The 16,756-nt window shown below is 49.0% G+C and overlaps 2 protein-coding genes across 3 annotated transcripts in view; one reads left to right on the top strand and one right to left on the bottom strand.

The window, feature by feature from the left end:
• The window catches only part of LOC135817181 (uncharacterized), a 49,159-nt gene that overhangs the window by 27,608 nt on the left and 4,795 nt on the right, over positions 1-16,756 (bottom strand). The window contains exons 5-14 of the mRNA XM_065330311.1: positions 15,696-15,818; positions 14,389-14,466; positions 14,017-14,091; positions 12,547-12,576; positions 11,073-11,175; positions 9,984-10,198; positions 8,993-9,052; positions 2,449-2,524; positions 1,954-2,171; positions 186-244 (exon numbers count right to left, since the gene is read on the bottom strand). Of these exons, the coding sequence (XP_065186383.1) occupies positions 186-244; positions 1,954-2,171; positions 2,449-2,524; positions 8,993-9,052; positions 9,984-10,198; positions 11,073-11,175; positions 12,547-12,576; positions 14,017-14,091; positions 14,389-14,466; positions 15,696-15,818 (1,037 nt within the window). The remainder of the gene's footprint in view (positions 1-185; positions 245-1,953; positions 2,172-2,448; positions 2,525-8,992; positions 9,053-9,983; positions 10,199-11,072; positions 11,176-12,546; positions 12,577-14,016; positions 14,092-14,388; positions 14,467-15,695; positions 15,819-16,756) is intronic.
• Positions 4,515-7,688, top strand: LOC135817180 (uncharacterized). Of its 2 annotated transcripts, none has more exons than XM_065330310.1 (2): positions 4,515-5,880; positions 6,473-7,688. In XM_065330310.1, the coding sequence occupies exon 2, from the start codon at positions 6,610-6,612 to the stop codon at positions 7,294-7,296; it is 687 nt and encodes a 228-aa protein (XP_065186382.1). In that variant the 5' UTR covers positions 4,515-5,880; positions 6,473-6,609; the 3' UTR covers positions 7,297-7,688. The 2 variants fall into 2 exon arrangements, with proteins under 2 accessions (XP_065186382.1, XP_065186381.1); XM_065330309.1 differs by having other exon boundaries at positions 6,450-7,688.

Raw genomic sequence — 16,756 nt, 5'->3', positions numbered from 1 at the left:
ACGTACACATGAGTGCATACCGGCATGTCAACGTGTGTGCATAAGTGAACACAACGTATCCAACTAGTCACGTGTTACTACAGTAGTAGACCACACTGCGCTATCTGTACAGAAAGACAATGGCTGGTCTTTAGACTGTCTATGCTGGATTAAATTAGGAAACACACAAATCATCCACAACGTACTTATCGCGTGACCGCACTAGCGAACGTAAAGTGTTCCCAACCATGTTAGACATCTTGTCCTGAAGGGGGAATAGCACGCGAGCGCAAGATAAACAAACACCATGGAAATATGTACATACATGTACACTAAAGTGAGTTGGAACGTATGCGCCAGGGTTCAACAACTAGCACCATGAGGTACGAGCACCACCGCCATAGCCAGCAGAACCACCACCACCACCACCACCACAGCCAGTGGAACCACAACCACCACCACCAGAGCCAGTGGAACCACCACCACCACCACCACCACCACAGCCAGTGGAACCACAACCACCACCACCAGAGCCAGTGGAACCACCACCACCACCGCCACCACCACCACAGCCAGCAGAACCACCACCACAGCCAGTGGAAGCACCACCACCACCACCACCACCACCACCACCACCACCACCACCACCACCACCACCACCACCACCACCACCACCACCACCACCACCACAGCCAGTGGAACCACAACCACCACCACCAGAGCCAGTGGAACCACCACCACCACCGCCACCACCACCACCACCACAGCCAGTGGAAGCACCACCACCACCACCACCACCACCACCACCACCACCACCACCACCACCACCACCACCACCACCATATCCAGCAGAACCACCACCACCACCATAGCCAGTGGAACCACCGCCACCACCGCCACCACCACCACCACCGCCACCACCGCCACCACCACCACCACCACCACCACCACCACCACCACCACCACCACCACCACCACCACCACCACCACCACCACCACCACCACCACCACCACCACCACCACAGCCAGTGCAGGGGCGGATCCAGGATTTGTCCAAGGGGGGTTCAAGTTTTTCCCACCCTACCCACAATGACGAAATGAGGACATACTTACACAATCATGTATAACAAGTTCACACGTTTGCGTTATCGGTACAGCACTAATTAAAAATGTAACTAACTTCAGTACCCCTATTTTCAACACTCTGCAGCTAAAACATTATTGAAGACACGCAGCACAAGGAAGAAAATTTCAATTTCTTTGCCGCAGAATAGCTAACTGGTACTTTCTCCAGCAGCTCGTCTGTAATAATTGTCCGTAATATTGTACTCCGAGCCGCTCGACGTTGACTCCACTGTACAGTAGATTCCATAAGGCAGACTTCCTGCATCTTTTGTGTCTTAGTCATAATTGTCCCTAGTTCGGAGAAATTTTGATTGTTGGATGATGGGACGTTGAACTTGAAGGTGATTTTCAAAGTTTCGCTCTTTGTTTTACCTTCGACACTAGTGGCTGCACTTTTCTTTGGAGTGTCACCAAAATTCAATGGCAGCTGGTCTTCAGCCTGCCTCTTTTAGACGCTTCGACGAACTCCAAGACAGCTCGAAAAGCACGAGCCGCGACGACAATACAGCACTGCACGGCCACTATTCCCAAACTAGTATTATTTTGAAACTTACTTTCGAAGTTTCCGCAGCAGCTCAACAAATGCATGCACCTCTTTCTCCGAAGCGAACGCGTAGCTGTACATTCTGTGCAGATCTACTTTACTTTTCTACATACAAGACAACAATGACAATGTACAACGTCATGTAGATCTACCTCAGGCTTAGGTGCATAGCTAGCGGACCGCTCTGGCCTGGGCCGACGGGGCCATAGCATGGGGCACGCACGTCGCATGCATGAGCATGGGTTAGTGGTCACACCCGAACTATGGTCGGGAAAAATCAGGGGGGTTCGTTCAGTATTACTCACATCGATCTTCTTGCGAAAGTTACGCAGGTCTGTTTCACTAGTTGTGATTGAGTTGACTTTAGTGGACGATTCGGACCCCGATGGGGCTGACGTTGTTGAAACGGACGTAGTAATACTGTCACTGGATGTTGCCATGGTAGCTGCGGGAATGTTTGGAATGTCAAACGACGTAGCCGTATGGCCGACAGATGGTGAGCGTAGCAGGTACAGCTTTACCTCTGCACAGGACAACAAGCAGACATCAACATGAAAGGTTAGCTACCCTGCCGTACAACTATGCAACACAAACGGCAAGCTGTCTTGCCATACTACAGCTGCGCTCGGTGAAATCCGACCTGGAGTGAATATTTAGCACCCTCAACTTGCATGGCCCTTGACGCTCAGTCCCCTGGAAGTAGCTTGAATGCAGCTGGACGTACGTGCGCATGTAAAAATATACCCGCACACACATACACGCAGGACAATACAAGCAGTGGTACATCAGTCTCCACTTACCAACAGCAAGGCTACGACCCTTGACATTGAAGACCAGACGAGTCGGTTGACTCATCAGGTTCTCTGTTTGGACCGACTAGACGACAAACAGAACACAACAAGGTTGCAAAACAAAACCATTCAGTTTATTCTCAGATCACTCCCCGATGATGCCCTCCTGGGTGAAAACATGGAAACAACCGGTGTACGTGGTGTAGCGCCCTATAGCCGAGGACTCCGTGTGTTGCGAGTTGGAGGTGCAGTGAAAAGAAGACGAGGCTATAACGGAGCTTCAAAGTTCTAAACAAACTTTCAGATTAGTGTACCATAAAAAAGTAAAATGATAAATATGATGAGTAGATTGAGGTGAGGAAGGGATGATGAACTGATCTGCCCAGAGGAACATGTCAATTGCTGAGTATGCTTAGTACTGTCGTATCCATACTATTGACACGTGCCTTTTTAGGCCTCTACGGGACAAGTATGCCTTATTTAGGTGTCTAATTATTTATCTATCTCCCGTAAACGGGTTCATAATCGTCTTTATTTTATGTCTTCACACAAGGCCTGGGGCCTTCCTTATTTGGTATACGCTGTTATTTCCCCACATGGCTCCCGCTCTTTATGCAACAGTTCGTACACATATTTACTACGGTTTGATACGCTATTGCATGCGGGACCAGCAATCTCGTGGCCATGGACTTCCATGGCCGCAACTAGATACTATTGCTATCACCTTCCTTTTCTCTCTCTCTCTCTCTTGCCTTCCGCCTTCAGGCGGAAGCTTCGGCTTTCGTCTGTCTGGCCTTGTGCTCTCAATATCGTCTCTTGAACCAAGTTAGCTCCTTTGGAGATGTGAGTCAACCTGAATGCTGGTGTGAGTGTACGTGTCTGTATATGCCTGAGTGTGTGTGTGAGAGTATGTCTAGGTATATGTGCGTGCGTGCGTAAGAGTAATTCTGTTGGTGGACTCTCGCCAAGTGGCCACCACTGCACGGCCTTGCAATGGGAAGGTTTAGTAAATAAGTTAGTTCATGTCGAACCGCAGCCGTGGGGTCGAACCCCGGGGCCGACCGGATACGACATTTGGCGCAGTGAACAGGATCCGACACCTTGTGTGCTGTCAACGAGAGAGACATTGATGATTATGACATTGTGATGCCCCGGTCGTTCGAATGGACGGGCAGTATGGATTTTCCGCTGCCCGATCCGCGAATGACCGGACTTCTACGAGATCTCAAGGATATCAAGAAGAAGGTATGGTTGTTCTTGGGCTGTTTCTTGGGCTGTTTCTCGTGATCGTAAGTTTGACGACAATTCCACGTGGTGTCGTAAATCCATTATTTTGGTTTGTGTCACTTGGTATGGACATTCGCATTCTGGAAACAGATGTGGAGCGCCGCCAAGTCAAGGGTTGGATCATGGCGTCAATGGAGAATTTGACCTGTATGACGAAGCTGGCACAGTGGCAGCAGTTTTCCTGCTGTCCTTGTGGTTTGTGTTTTTTTTGTGGTTTTGTGTTTGTGACCTTATATGGTTCAGCAGCTTCTCATGCTCGTGCAGCTATTGTACCTGAAGCCATTGCTGTAGGGTTTCTACCGCCCCATCGGTGGGAGTGGAATCGACGCCCCTACAGTCTGATCCTCGCTGGTCCCCTGACCTTGTATTGCCGGTAAGGAGGAATTGAAAAAAAATACACCAGTCTGTATTTGTTGCAAATTGACGCATTTTGCAGCACTTGCTACCTCTGGGCATGTGGCTGATTGCAGACTGATTATTGCTTGATTATTGCTGAGCCCTAGGCCTTGCGAGTTCTCAGAAGAAACCTATGAATTAGCCTCTGGGATGTAGCTGATGCTATTACCGCTCTTTAGCGACGAAATGGCTCTAGTCTAGTGCCCTTTTCTGCGGGTTCTCAGTCTGTCGGAGTACTTACTCTGAGAGTTGTCATTATTAATTAACAAAAGACGGGAGGTAGTTTGCATCTGCTTTTGTAGATTTTCCCGGGAAGTGGAACCCTGGGGTTGAAGTCAGTATCTGCAAAACTTAGACTGCTACAGAAAACAATAGCCTGATCTATGTGTTCTGTCTTCATTGAACATACGAGTGAGCGTGCGGACATGTTGGTGCCTGGAGCGGTGAATGGATGTCCAGTGGACGCTGTGATTGATACAGGATCCGCCGCTACATTGTTGTCAGAGGATTTTGCCGACCGCCTACCTAAGGAGCTGGAAAAGGAAACCTCTGACCAAGGCCCGAAGTTGATTGGCCCCAACAGGCAACCACTAGAAGCCGTGGCATCAGCAATTGTTCAGTTGGAACTCGGAGATGCAACCTGTTGGCACCGGGTAAGAACCACGTGATTGTATTGTTGGCCGGGACGTATTATCCCACATTCCTTGCACCATTTCGTCGGGACAAGGGCGAATGTTCTTCTCTACCTCCCCCGCCTCAATCAGTACTGTGGGTTCGGATTATGGAGTGTTGAAACTGAAATCTAAAGTGACATAGTTGGTCTTTGACCGCCTCTTGAAGGCAGATCTGTGGTTGAAGCCCAGTACGTGTTTCTTGTTCCGCACAAGTGTTGAGTTCCTGGGCCACATTGTTACCCGGGAGGGGGTTAGGACCGACCCGGGTAAGATCGAGAAAGTCAGAAACTGGCCTGCCCCTGAAGCAGTTGGAGAAGTGCGTGGTTTCTTGGGATTCTGTGGGTATTATAGGCGGTTAGCCCAAGATTTTGCCACCATTGCCCGCCCCTTGTACAGCCTGACGAAAACTGGCCAAGTGTTTTTGTGGACTCCTGACTGTGAAACCGCTTTCCTGAATCTGAAGACAGTGTTGACAACCGCCCCAGTACTAGCTTACCCCAGGTTTGGGCAAGATGCATCACATTTTCTGGTAGACGTAGATGCTAGTGGACTAGGGTTAGGAGCAGTGCTGTCTCGGGTTCAGGAAGGTCTGGAACGGCCGATAGCGTATGCTAGTCGACTTCTGGCCGATACAGAAACACGGTACGCATCCACGAAAAAGGAATTGTTGGGTGTGTGGGCTGTGCGACATTTTCGTTGCTACCTGCTTGGTAAACAATTTGTGATTCGTACTGATCATCGTTCTCTAGAACACTTGGCTAATTTCAAAAATCCACCGGCGATTGTGGCTCGCTGGCTGGAATTTTTGTCTGAATCTGAGTTCACCATATTGTACAGGGCAGGTCGATCGCACGCTAACGCTGATTCATTGTCACGCCGCCCTGACGCTTCGACGACGCTGTTCGTAGGGGCCATGAACAACGACGTTGGCAACATCCCCACACCCCTCATCCGCCGTTTCAACTGGCCGTGGTCAAGATGGGAAACGGAACAGGAGAAGGACCGAGATCTCGCCCAAGTAGTGTCCTGGCTAGGTATGGACTCTCCGCCTTGCCCACAGGACATGATGGGTAGCAGTCCTGAGGTACGTATTTTGTGGAAAAATCATGAAATGCTGGTTCATCATGAGGGGGTGTTGTGCCGTCGTTGGGAGGACCCTTGCCCTGGTAAGCCGTCTATCTTGCAAGTCGTTGTTCCCCGACATTTACGTTCTTTGGTTTTGCAAGAGTATCATGACCAGGGGGGACATACGGGTTCTACACGCCTGCAGAAGAAACTGACGCAACAATTTCACTGGGTAGGCATGAAGAAAGATGTCTTGGATTGGGTTGCAAATTGTTCTTCCTGTAGCCAGTTGAAGCGTCCCGTAGGCAGAGGGTCTGGCGCTCCACTACAGTCTTCCTGGACGGGGTATCCTTTTGAGCGAGTAGCGATGGATTGGATCCCCAATTTACCGGAGACAGCGGAAGGGAACCGCCATATTTTGGTTGTAGTTGACTATTTCACTAAATGGGTGGAAGCTGTTCCACTTCCGAGAATGGATGCTTCCACTATTGCTTTGGTGTTTGTCAATGAGTTTGTGTCACGTTTTGGTGCTCCTGATCGGTTGCATACCGATCAGGGCAAAAACTTTGATGGCTCTCTGTTTCGCAGTGTTTGCTTTCTGCTTGGCATAGATAAGACCAGGACAACTGCGTACCATCCACAGAGTGACGGTCTGGTTGAAAGATTCAACCAGACGCTTGAGCGTGGCCTGGCGCACTATGTCTGCCGGAATCATCGAGATTGGGACATCAAGTTGCCAGCCTTCTTGATGGGATACCGCTCGACGCCGCAGACTAGTACCGGCTACAGTCCAAGCTATCTGCTCTTTGGTCGGGAGCTATGCCTACCTCAAGACTTGGCATTTGGATTACCGCCAGGAGCAGCATCCGCAGTAGCGTCCCAGCCGGAATTCGTGAGTGCTCTCCGCCGACGCTTGGAGGACGCTCATGCGCAGGTTCGGGAGCACTTGGGCAACGCGCACCGCTATCAAGCGCATATCCATGATCGCAACGCTAAGGCTGTGACGTTTGTAGCTGGTGACGCAGTGTGGCTTCTGGTGCCGGCCATTCCGACGGGTACAACCGCCAAGTTTTCTAGACTGTGGCACGGACCATACCTAGTCGAGGAGAAGCTCTCCGCCGTCACCTACCGCATCAAGCTGTCTGAGCCCACGGCACGTCGGCTGATAGTGCACGTCAACCGGCTGAAAAGTTGCCATCATCGACCGAGTCGGCTGCAGGAGGTCCACGAGCAAGATGAGTCGGACCCACCGCAGCCCATGGCATCCACCCTGACTGCGTCCTACCAGCCTGATGCCACTGATGCCGCCGCCCGAGACGAGGAGGACACCGCTCGGGTATTTGACAGTGCTCCGCCAGTTGGCGTGATGGAAAGGCGAACCCCGCGTTCCCGCCATCCGCCCCAGCTGTTTGGGAGTCCTGTGTGGCATGAGTAAGTGACTTCAGTGGTATTGACTGGATTGGTTGTGGCCAATATTACAGCTAGTCTTTGAACAGTTTTTTTTTATAAGAATTTCAATTTGACCTGCACTCGTTTAGTTAAATTGTTAGCCATAATCTTAGTCTAATTTATTACGTTACTTATAACACGAGGACGTGTTCTTTTCCGTGTAAGCGGGGGGATATGTCGTATCCATACTATTGACACGTGCCTTTTTAGGCCTCTACGGGACAAGTATGCCTTATTTAGGTGTCTAATTATTTATCTATCTCCCGTAAACGGGTTCATAATCGTCTTTATTTTATGTCTTCACACAAGGCCTGGGGCCTTCCTTATTTGGTATACGCTGTTATTTCCCCACATGGCTCCCGCTCTTTATGCAACAGTTCGTACAGTCAAATCTGTCGTAAGCGACCGCCCCTTGGTGCAAGAAAAAGCGGTCGCTTACGGCAGATGGTCTCCTACGGCAGATGTATGGTAAATCCGGCATACCAGGTATATGCTTCCATGTACTCAAATCGACGAGAATAATGTGATTTTTAATATCATTTTATTGGATATTCAACGACGACCATACCCATAGTACGCGTATGCGACACGGCAGTAGATCGACACTGCCTGGACTTGAGAGCTACAGCACAGCCTCAGTACAGGCCAGGCGCCAGTCGATCGCACTTGCAAGACAGCGCATTTTCACACTTTGCAGGTGACAGCGCACTGGCAAGTACAGTTTCGCACCTGACTGAACCTCGGTCGCGGTCGCTTACAGCAGATTTGAATGCAGCCACCGTGCATGAAATCGCGGTCGCTGGTCGCGCACAGCAGATGGTCGCTCTGGACAGATCAGATTGTGAAACCGTCGGTGCACGGAAAATCGGTCGCTAACGGTAGATGGTCGCCTACAGCAGAGGTCGCTAACGGCAGATTTGACTGTACACATATTTACTACGGTTTGATACGCTATTGCATGCGGGACCAGCAATCTCGTGGCCATGGACTTCCATGGCCGCAACTAGATACTATTGCTATCACCTTCCTTTTCTCTCTCTCTCTTGCCTTCCGCCTTCAGGCGGAAGCTTCGGCTTTCGTCTGTCTGGCCTTGTGCTCTCAATATCGTCTCTTGAACCAAGTTAGCTCCTTTGAAGATGTGAGTCAACCTGAATGCTGGTGTGAGTGTACGTGTCTGTATATGTCTGAGTGTGTGTGTGAGAGTATGTCTAGGTATATGTGCGTGCGTGCGTAAGAGTAATTCTGTTGGTGGACTCTCTCCAAGTGGCCACCACTGCACGGCCTTGCAATGGGAAGGTTTAGTAAATAAGTTAGTTCATGTCGAACCGCAGCCGTGGGGTCGAACCCCGGGGCCGACCGGATACGACAGTACCGTAAAAGCCCCTGTATACGCCCACTCGAAATTACGCCCACCCTCCGTGTACACGCCCAGTCAGGGGAAGTCAACACTTTTGTTTCAAAATAGCGCCCATGCCCATGTATACGCCCAGGTATGCCGGAAACACCAGTACATGTACAGGTACTGATACCCAATACTCACTGCTATCCCCAAGTATACACCCGGTTCCAAAATAATGCCCGGTTCCAAAATAACGCCCGTGCACTTGTATACGCCCAGGAAATCGAGGCTGCTCTTCTATACGCCCGGGGCCTATACACGGGCTTTACGGTACCACACTGACCTTTGCTGTTGACCAGATCTCACGTCCATCATCAGTATTTGCCTTTAGGATGAGCTGAACCTGGGACAAGGACAGACAGACAGACAGATACAGACAGACAGACACACACATACACACACAGATGGACAGACAGGCACACAGATGGACAGACAGGCACACACATACACACACAGATGGACAGACAGACAGACAGATACAGACAGACACACACATACACACACAGATGGACAGACAGGCACACAGATGGACAGACAGGCACACAGATACAGACAGACACACAGATACAGACAGACAGACAGACAGACATGCACACACACAGACACAGACACACACACACACACAGATGGACAGACAGACAGACAGACACACACACACACGCGCACACGGATGAACACAGACACACAAGCACAAATAATCAGCGACACACTAGCCAAGGCAAACAACACGTTATGGACATCTATAGCGATACAGCATAGCATGGAAATGTCGGGGGTGGAACGAACTGCTTGCCTAGATTCTCTAGGGCAATCAGTCAGAGAATATACCCCAGCATTACTATTGGAAGGATTCAGGTTGACAGCCAGACCTGGACATGGTTTTCACGAGAGAGAGACTTGCCGACACAAAGGACCAACGGACAAACAACAAGAACTAGATAACAAGGCTGACAAGACCTCTCTCCCGCACCACACCGACTGCCAAAGCATCTCACTTCCGCCAAGCACACCGCAGCACAAAGCGAAACGTTCAGATATTTTACAAGGCCGTTTACGGTACGTACAGCTAAAAGCAGAAGAACAAACAGGATAGGATTTCACCAAGCACGCACAGCATACCAATGTATACACGGTGACTCAACTGTGCATAGACAGTACCGTAACAGTCCGTAAATAAGTACAGTACCTAGAAGTTTAGAAGTTTCCACAAAATTTGAGTCACATGACAAATATATGAACTCTACTCTATAGCGCTGCTGCAAGTGCTGGCTTACTTTCTCTGAGAGAGATCGAATGAGCAGAGTGCGCCGTCCGTCGCCGGTGAATGGTGCCAGCCAGCATGTTAGTCTCATGTCGGCGCGGTGTACAGACTGCACCAGTGGGGTCTGCACGGTGGCCGCCGCCGCTACCGACATACCCGCCAGTGGGATCTCCACGTCCTCGTCCTCCACCACCTCAAACGGTGAGTCCTCGTCCATGTCTATAGGGCCTGGTCGGCGGCAACACAACACAGCAAATGGGCCATCACCATCAGCATCGGCAAATGGGCCATCAGCATCAGCAAACGGGCCATCATCACATGTGTCCTCAGCAGCAGCATGGGCAGCAGCAGCAGCAGCTGGAGTATTTATTATTTTACTTGGGGTGAACCCAGCAGGCCGATGGCTTTCTTTCAAAGTTACAGAGTGCCTATAGTGTGTGTGTGTACTGTGTATGTGTGTGTGTGTGTGGGGGGGGGGGGGGTGCGTGCGTGCGTGCGTGCGTGGATGCCATGGCCCTGTATAGATAGTACTACTCACCAATACCACTATAGTACTGCACACATTCACTATCAGCCTGGCACCTACCTCTACCGCAGCCCCTCATCAATGCCCATTAGAGTATTGTTCTCTTCCTTTTGATTACGATAAGCTAACCTCTCTGTCGCCGGACCTAGACTATCCATTACCATAGAACTGTCGTCTATTGCCTCTGTTGCCGGTCCCCTGGTCTGCTGTTCCGCTACTCCAATTCATGATTAGCAATAGTTAGTTTAGCGCAGCTCACAGCTCGTTCGCTGCTATCACTACCCTACCTTCCAATTCCCCGATCTCTATTCTTTCCTTTACTCTCTTTTACTATATTAGAGCTTGCTTTCCCTTTTAGTCCTTTAGAGAGAGTTTGACCCAACTGAGTGAGCGCAACATCTTTCCTCACTATTGAACCTGAACTGAATCCACAACTAGCTGCTTGTGCTTTGTGTTGTCCGTTACGCTTGGGTTTGGGGCTAAGAAGTGCACATATATTTTGTGCCAACGGACTTCGGGTTACGGAGTTACGTAGAGACGACACTCAGCTAGCCTTAGGCCACGACATGTACATACGTTGATGAACAGGCAAGGAGCGGAACGAGCTTGCTGTTGGCGAAGACTTGAGACTTCCCGTTGAGTCTTGCATGATGGAACCCTGCGTTGTCGGGAAGTGAGCCTGTTTGTCACAAACAACACACACAGAAACCAAAGCAAGAAAAATGGTGAAGCAACATCTGACGTCATGATGTCTATGTGTTCTTGTGTTGTAAAGTACAGAGAGGAACAACAGTAGTAGAAGCAGAGGTTTGCCTTCTTAGTAAGTTACAATACCACAGCTGACATCTGACTGAAGGGGCTGGGAATGGGATAGCCACGATCAAGTACAGCATGTCCACACTGCCTCATAGCATAGCATATGTGTGAGCCGGTAATTCAGCGAGGGTTGCTATTAAAATTGTGCTCCATTCCTCTGGGTGTGTGTGTGGGGGGATGTGAATTAGGTTGCGTTTGGTTGGGCATTTTCAGAATTTAAATGACAACCATTCTGGAATGGAAATGGGTAAGAATCACCTGACCAAACAAACGCGCCAGAATCAACTAGGAATCACTTGACATAACAATTCCTTGATGTCGTTGTGGAACGGCGGCTCTCTTCTCTTTTACCCGACTCTAGTTTCCTTGAGATAGTCAAGGTACTTCTGAGGTTACGTTTGGTTGGTCACATTCCCAAATGGGAATCACTTGGAATCACTCGGAATCATTCTCGCCCGTTTGGTTGGTCAAAAAAGTGCGTTAGGTTGGTCACATTCCACATGATTCCAGAATGGGAATCGCTGAGAATGATTCTTTTTGGAGAATGATCATTCCACCTCACATGCTGGAATGGGCATTCTCATTCCGGAATCAAAAATGATAATGGCTGCGACGAGCCAAACAATGTAGCAACAGGTTCAAGTGCCTCAAATCATGCACTCAGAAGTACCTTGACTCTCTCAAGGAAACTAGAGTCGGGTAAAAGAAAAGACAGCCGCCGTTCCACAACGACATCATGGAATTGCTATGTCAAGTGATTCCTAATTGATTCTGGCGCGTTAGTTTGGTCAGGTGATTCTTGCCGATTCCCATTCCAGGATGGTTCTCATTTACATTCTGAAAATGCCCAACCAAACGCAACCTGAGTGCATGATTCGAGGCACTTGAACCTGATGCTACATTGTTTGGCTCGTGGCAACCATTATCATTTTTGATTCCGGAATGAGAATGCTCATTCCAGCATGTGAGGTGGAATGATCACTCTCCAAAAAGAATCATTCTCAGCGATTCCCATTCTGGAATGGGACCAACCTAACGCACTTTTTTGACCAACCAAACGGACGAGAATGATTCCGAGTGATTCCAAGTGATTCTCATTTGGGAATGTGACCAACCAAACGTAACCTTAGTTTTACATGTTATGTTGCAAGCCATTCAGAATGCAGCCCACGCTGGCCCATGCACAATGCAACATACACTGTGGATTTGATTGGAACCCGGGGAGGCAACTTACCACCAGTATTCCAATAGGACCCTCCACTTCCTGTGGCACAAGAGACAGAGAGGAGATACATGTACGCCATCAGCAAGGTTCAGCACTAGGCACAACACCAAACTGCCCAGCAAGGTTCAGCACTAGGCACAACACCAAACTGCCCAGCAAGGTTCAGCACTAGGCACAACACCAAACTGCCCAGCAAGGTTCAGCACTAGGCACAACACCAAACTGCCCAGCAAGGTTCAGCACTAGGCACAACACCAAACTGCCCAGCAAGGTTCAGCACTAGGCACAACACCAAACTGCTCAGCAAGGTTCAGCACTAGGCACAACACCAAACTGCCCAGCAAGGTTCAGCACTAGGCACAACACCAAACTGCCCAGCAAGGTTCAGCACTAGGCACAACACCAAACTGCCCAGCAAGGTTCAGCACTAGGCACAACACCAAACTGCCCAGCAAGGTTCAGCACTAGGCACAACACCAAACTGCCCAGCAAGGTTCAGCACTAGGCACAACACCAAACTGCCCAGCAAGGTTCAGCACTAGGCACAACACCAAACTGCCCAGCAAGGTTCAGCACTAGGCACAACACCAAACTGCCCAGCAAGGTTCAGCACTAGGCACAACACCAAACTGCCCAGCAAGGTTCAACACTAGGCACAACACCAAACTGCCCAGCAAGGTTCAGCACTAGGCACAACACCAAACTGCCACAGTTGCATACTCCTGGGGTTGACTGTTATGTGAAGAAGTTGGTGTGATTTCGGCGATACTGTAAACTGCCTAATGCTTGCTACGTATTAACCATCGTGAAATCAAACTTCAACAGTGGGAGTATATGTGTGACCACAGTGGCCAGCGAAAATTTGCCATCGTAAATTCGTCGGTTCTGAAAGCGCCTACTGGGAGCAGCAGCGACGATTTTTCTCTCCCTCCGATCCACTTACTGGTGTGGACTGGCAAGACATGGCCAAGACGGCGAAGTGGATAGATGTACCACTGTATTGACAGTTATTTGGATGTCATCCGACATGGGGTGTGTGGTCAGTGGATGAGATAGGTAGCGACCCCGAGGACAACAGTGTCACTGCCAGCTATGCTACCTCCATCTTCAGCAATGCTGCAACATCAGTCATTGCAACGTCACCTTTCCCAGGAATGATGACTGGCACAACTTCTGCCGTGGTGGTGGCCTGGCATATGCAAAACTTCCTAAGCTGGTTGTGTTTCTCAATACAATTGTATAGCCGATGGTAACGCGGACGTGTGAACTTCTTTTACTTTTTTTACAACTTCTGCCATAGGTCTTCCCGTCGCCGTGTCTGCGTCGACAACAGGTACAGCTCCCTGAACTCTGGACTCATGTGTCGAGAGAGGCCCAGTAAAACTGAGCTGGCGGCCACACAGTTGGTCCGGCCATGGACCGCCACCCCTGCTAGGACACAAACAAAAATGTGATGCGTACAACGCTGTCTACTCTCACCGTCTCCTCTGGTTCATCTCCATGCCAGATGCTGTTCATGTCAATCAACCAGCGCTGTGGATGCACCATGTTGAGCTGAGAAAAGAGTGTAGGGATAGGACACAGAACAAATGATTCAGGATCTGACACTCGCATGCTGAGCCAATAATACATGTAAACAGGAAAGGGGCATAAGGATACGAGTAAAGAGTAGCTGTCCATCACTGTAACTAGATACTATACGCAGTCAGGAAGTGCAACAACTAGGCACCAAACTGACAAGATCTGACAGTTAATTTAACAGCTAGGGCCCATGTTTTCTGCGGCTGAAATGCACTCCACTCCACACACACACAAGCAATCAAGCACAAACGCTTAGAACAAATCTCTCACCTTCAAGCTGTCTCGGATAAGATTGTCAAGAAACGTCCTCAAAACAGGAACGTCATTCATTTGTAGAAGGTTGAGCACCTACAACACCCACACCCACACCCGCCCCCACACACACCAGGACACACAAGGACACCATGAAGCGGGGTTAACCACCAGGTGACAACATGACAAACACAGCAGGCACATGGTGCAAATACGACACTACAAGTAATTCAACGCAAGGTTGTGACTAAAAAAATTGTTTTGACTAAATTTGCGTAGAAAGTGATCATGACATGCATGCGGACAGTGGAACCAACATGGCCCACATCATGTGACCCATAGATGCATGGATTGAGCGGAGTTGGAACCAACATGGCCCACGTCATGTGACCAATAGATGCATGGATTAAGTGGAGTTGGAACCAACATGGCTGACGGGTATGGTCATGTGACAGATGTGAAACCACTCCATAGAAGATATCTATATTCATCACAAACTGGCCAAGCAGCATCAAGATATTAGAGAGGTTAACCCTTTGTGTACGGACTGTACAACTTTCGATCCCCTGGGATCGAAACTTTTCAAAATTTCAATCGATCGTAACTCAGTCGTTCCTGGGTTATATCCGAAAACTAAAATATGTAGGTCAAAGAGAAAACTCCCAGCTGTCCATTGAAACAATCGCTGAAGCGCTCGGATGTGTGGTTCCAGAGTTACGAAGCTCGAAAGTCGAATTGCGGCAAATGTCGCTCAATAGCCGCTCGCGCAAATTTGAATGAGGGATTTCCCCATCATTCTGGGCATGCAGTGACGTAGAAACACGTTCAAAATGGTAAACGGACTCATGGCAGTTTGTGAATTTTTTTGAAGTAACAGTTAGTTGTTACGAGCAAGGAGAGCGAAATGGCTGATGCAAGACGACTTCTGTCGGAATATTGGCATTGCAGCTAAGACGCTGGGCTGTAGCGCTGGCGTTTTGACCTTCGTGGTGGCAAGCGTGGGCGCAATGTGTTCCTCTTGCGACGAGCTTTCCAGGAAGCCCAAGATTGAAAAAATCGTCAACAGGAGACTAAAGTTATGACCCAGATAATTATAGAATTTGAGGTGAGTCTAGATCAAATTCAGTTTGTGTACAATTTTTTCAGTACATAAAGGGTTAAGATGCACGTCATTTCCGACGCGACGCGCAATTTCACGTCAAATTTGGCGTAAAACTCCAAATTTCGACGTGAGCTGCAGGTCACTCGGGGAGCCAAAAATAATGCGAGCTCAACTTTCGCGTCATGTCAGAAATAGCGTGCATCTTAACCTCTCTAATGATTACCTTGGACGAGAAATGAAAGTCTGGCTGACCGGCGAAGGATATCCACATCTTCTCTACGTAAGGAATTTTTGCCTGGAAGCGGAACTTCATCAGCATCTTGCCCTTCAGGATGAGATCTCGTACCTGCAAACAGCAAGCAGGCATGAAAAGAGATCGGCAGCAAATGGAGAAAATTACAACATGAACGCCAGAGGGATACCGTATTTTCCGGAGTATAGTGCGCACTTCAGACGTGTTATTTTAGGCCCTAAATCGCAGGTGCGCACTATGCTCCGAATATGAAATGCATGTACTTCAATGAAGATTGAAGTGCGCACCCCCAATAAAGATTGGGGGTGCGCGTTATACAAAGGTGTGCACTATACTCCGAAAAATACGGTAAGCAAATTTGCAAATATACACACACATACACACACACAGCTTACTGCTACAGACACCACACTCAAACAGAGTGGAAGATATCAACTCACACAACACATAAACTACTCTCTGTTGTGATCTCGAACTCGTCAGTCACTGAACTGATTTTATTGTAAAGAAGACACGAACTTATAGAGTGTGAAGAAGAGTATAGCAGATAGAGAGCGGTGGAAGGAGAGCCACTGGACAGCTGGATAGTGTATCAATAAGCGCACGAGGGGAAGGCTAGACAGTATGTCTCTAGACGTCAATAGCTATTGTACGAAAGGCCAGTCAATAGTACTTAAGAGTGAAGTCAACCACAACACAGACAATAGCTTCAGACAATCATGACAGGCATGATACGGATGATATAACATCTCCCCTTTCAAGCAAAGAGTGAAAACAGAGGGCAAAGAGGCCAAAGAGAACTGGAGCATTTGATACTAGAGCCAGCAGAGAAAGAGCGCAACCATGCGTTATGTGGTAGGAGTGTGAGCACAAAGAGCAAGACGCAGAGATCACAGTGCGACTCTACGAGTACAGAATACAAGTCATGTAGAAAGTACATGGAGTTGCATGGAGAGTCCATGTCAGCATGGCACTCACGAACAGCATGACTATTTGGTGCTGTGATGGTACTTACAGTAACACCACCCACG

This window comes from Sycon ciliatum, chromosome 5, assembly GCF_964019385.1.
Source record: "Sycon ciliatum chromosome 5, ocSycCili1.1, whole genome shotgun sequence".
In the NCBI taxonomy this organism is placed as follows: Eukaryota; Metazoa; Porifera; class Calcarea; order Leucosolenida; family Sycettidae; genus Sycon; species Sycon ciliatum.
Note: the sequence above shows the minus strand (reverse complement) of the source record. Positions and strands in the feature narration are given on the sequence as shown.

What these genes read in the sequence shown, in the direction of transcription:
- LOC135817180 (XM_065330310.1), top strand. Translation starts at nt 6,610, where the DNA reads ATGGGATACCGCTCGACGCCGCAGACTAGTACCGGCTACAGTCCAAGC.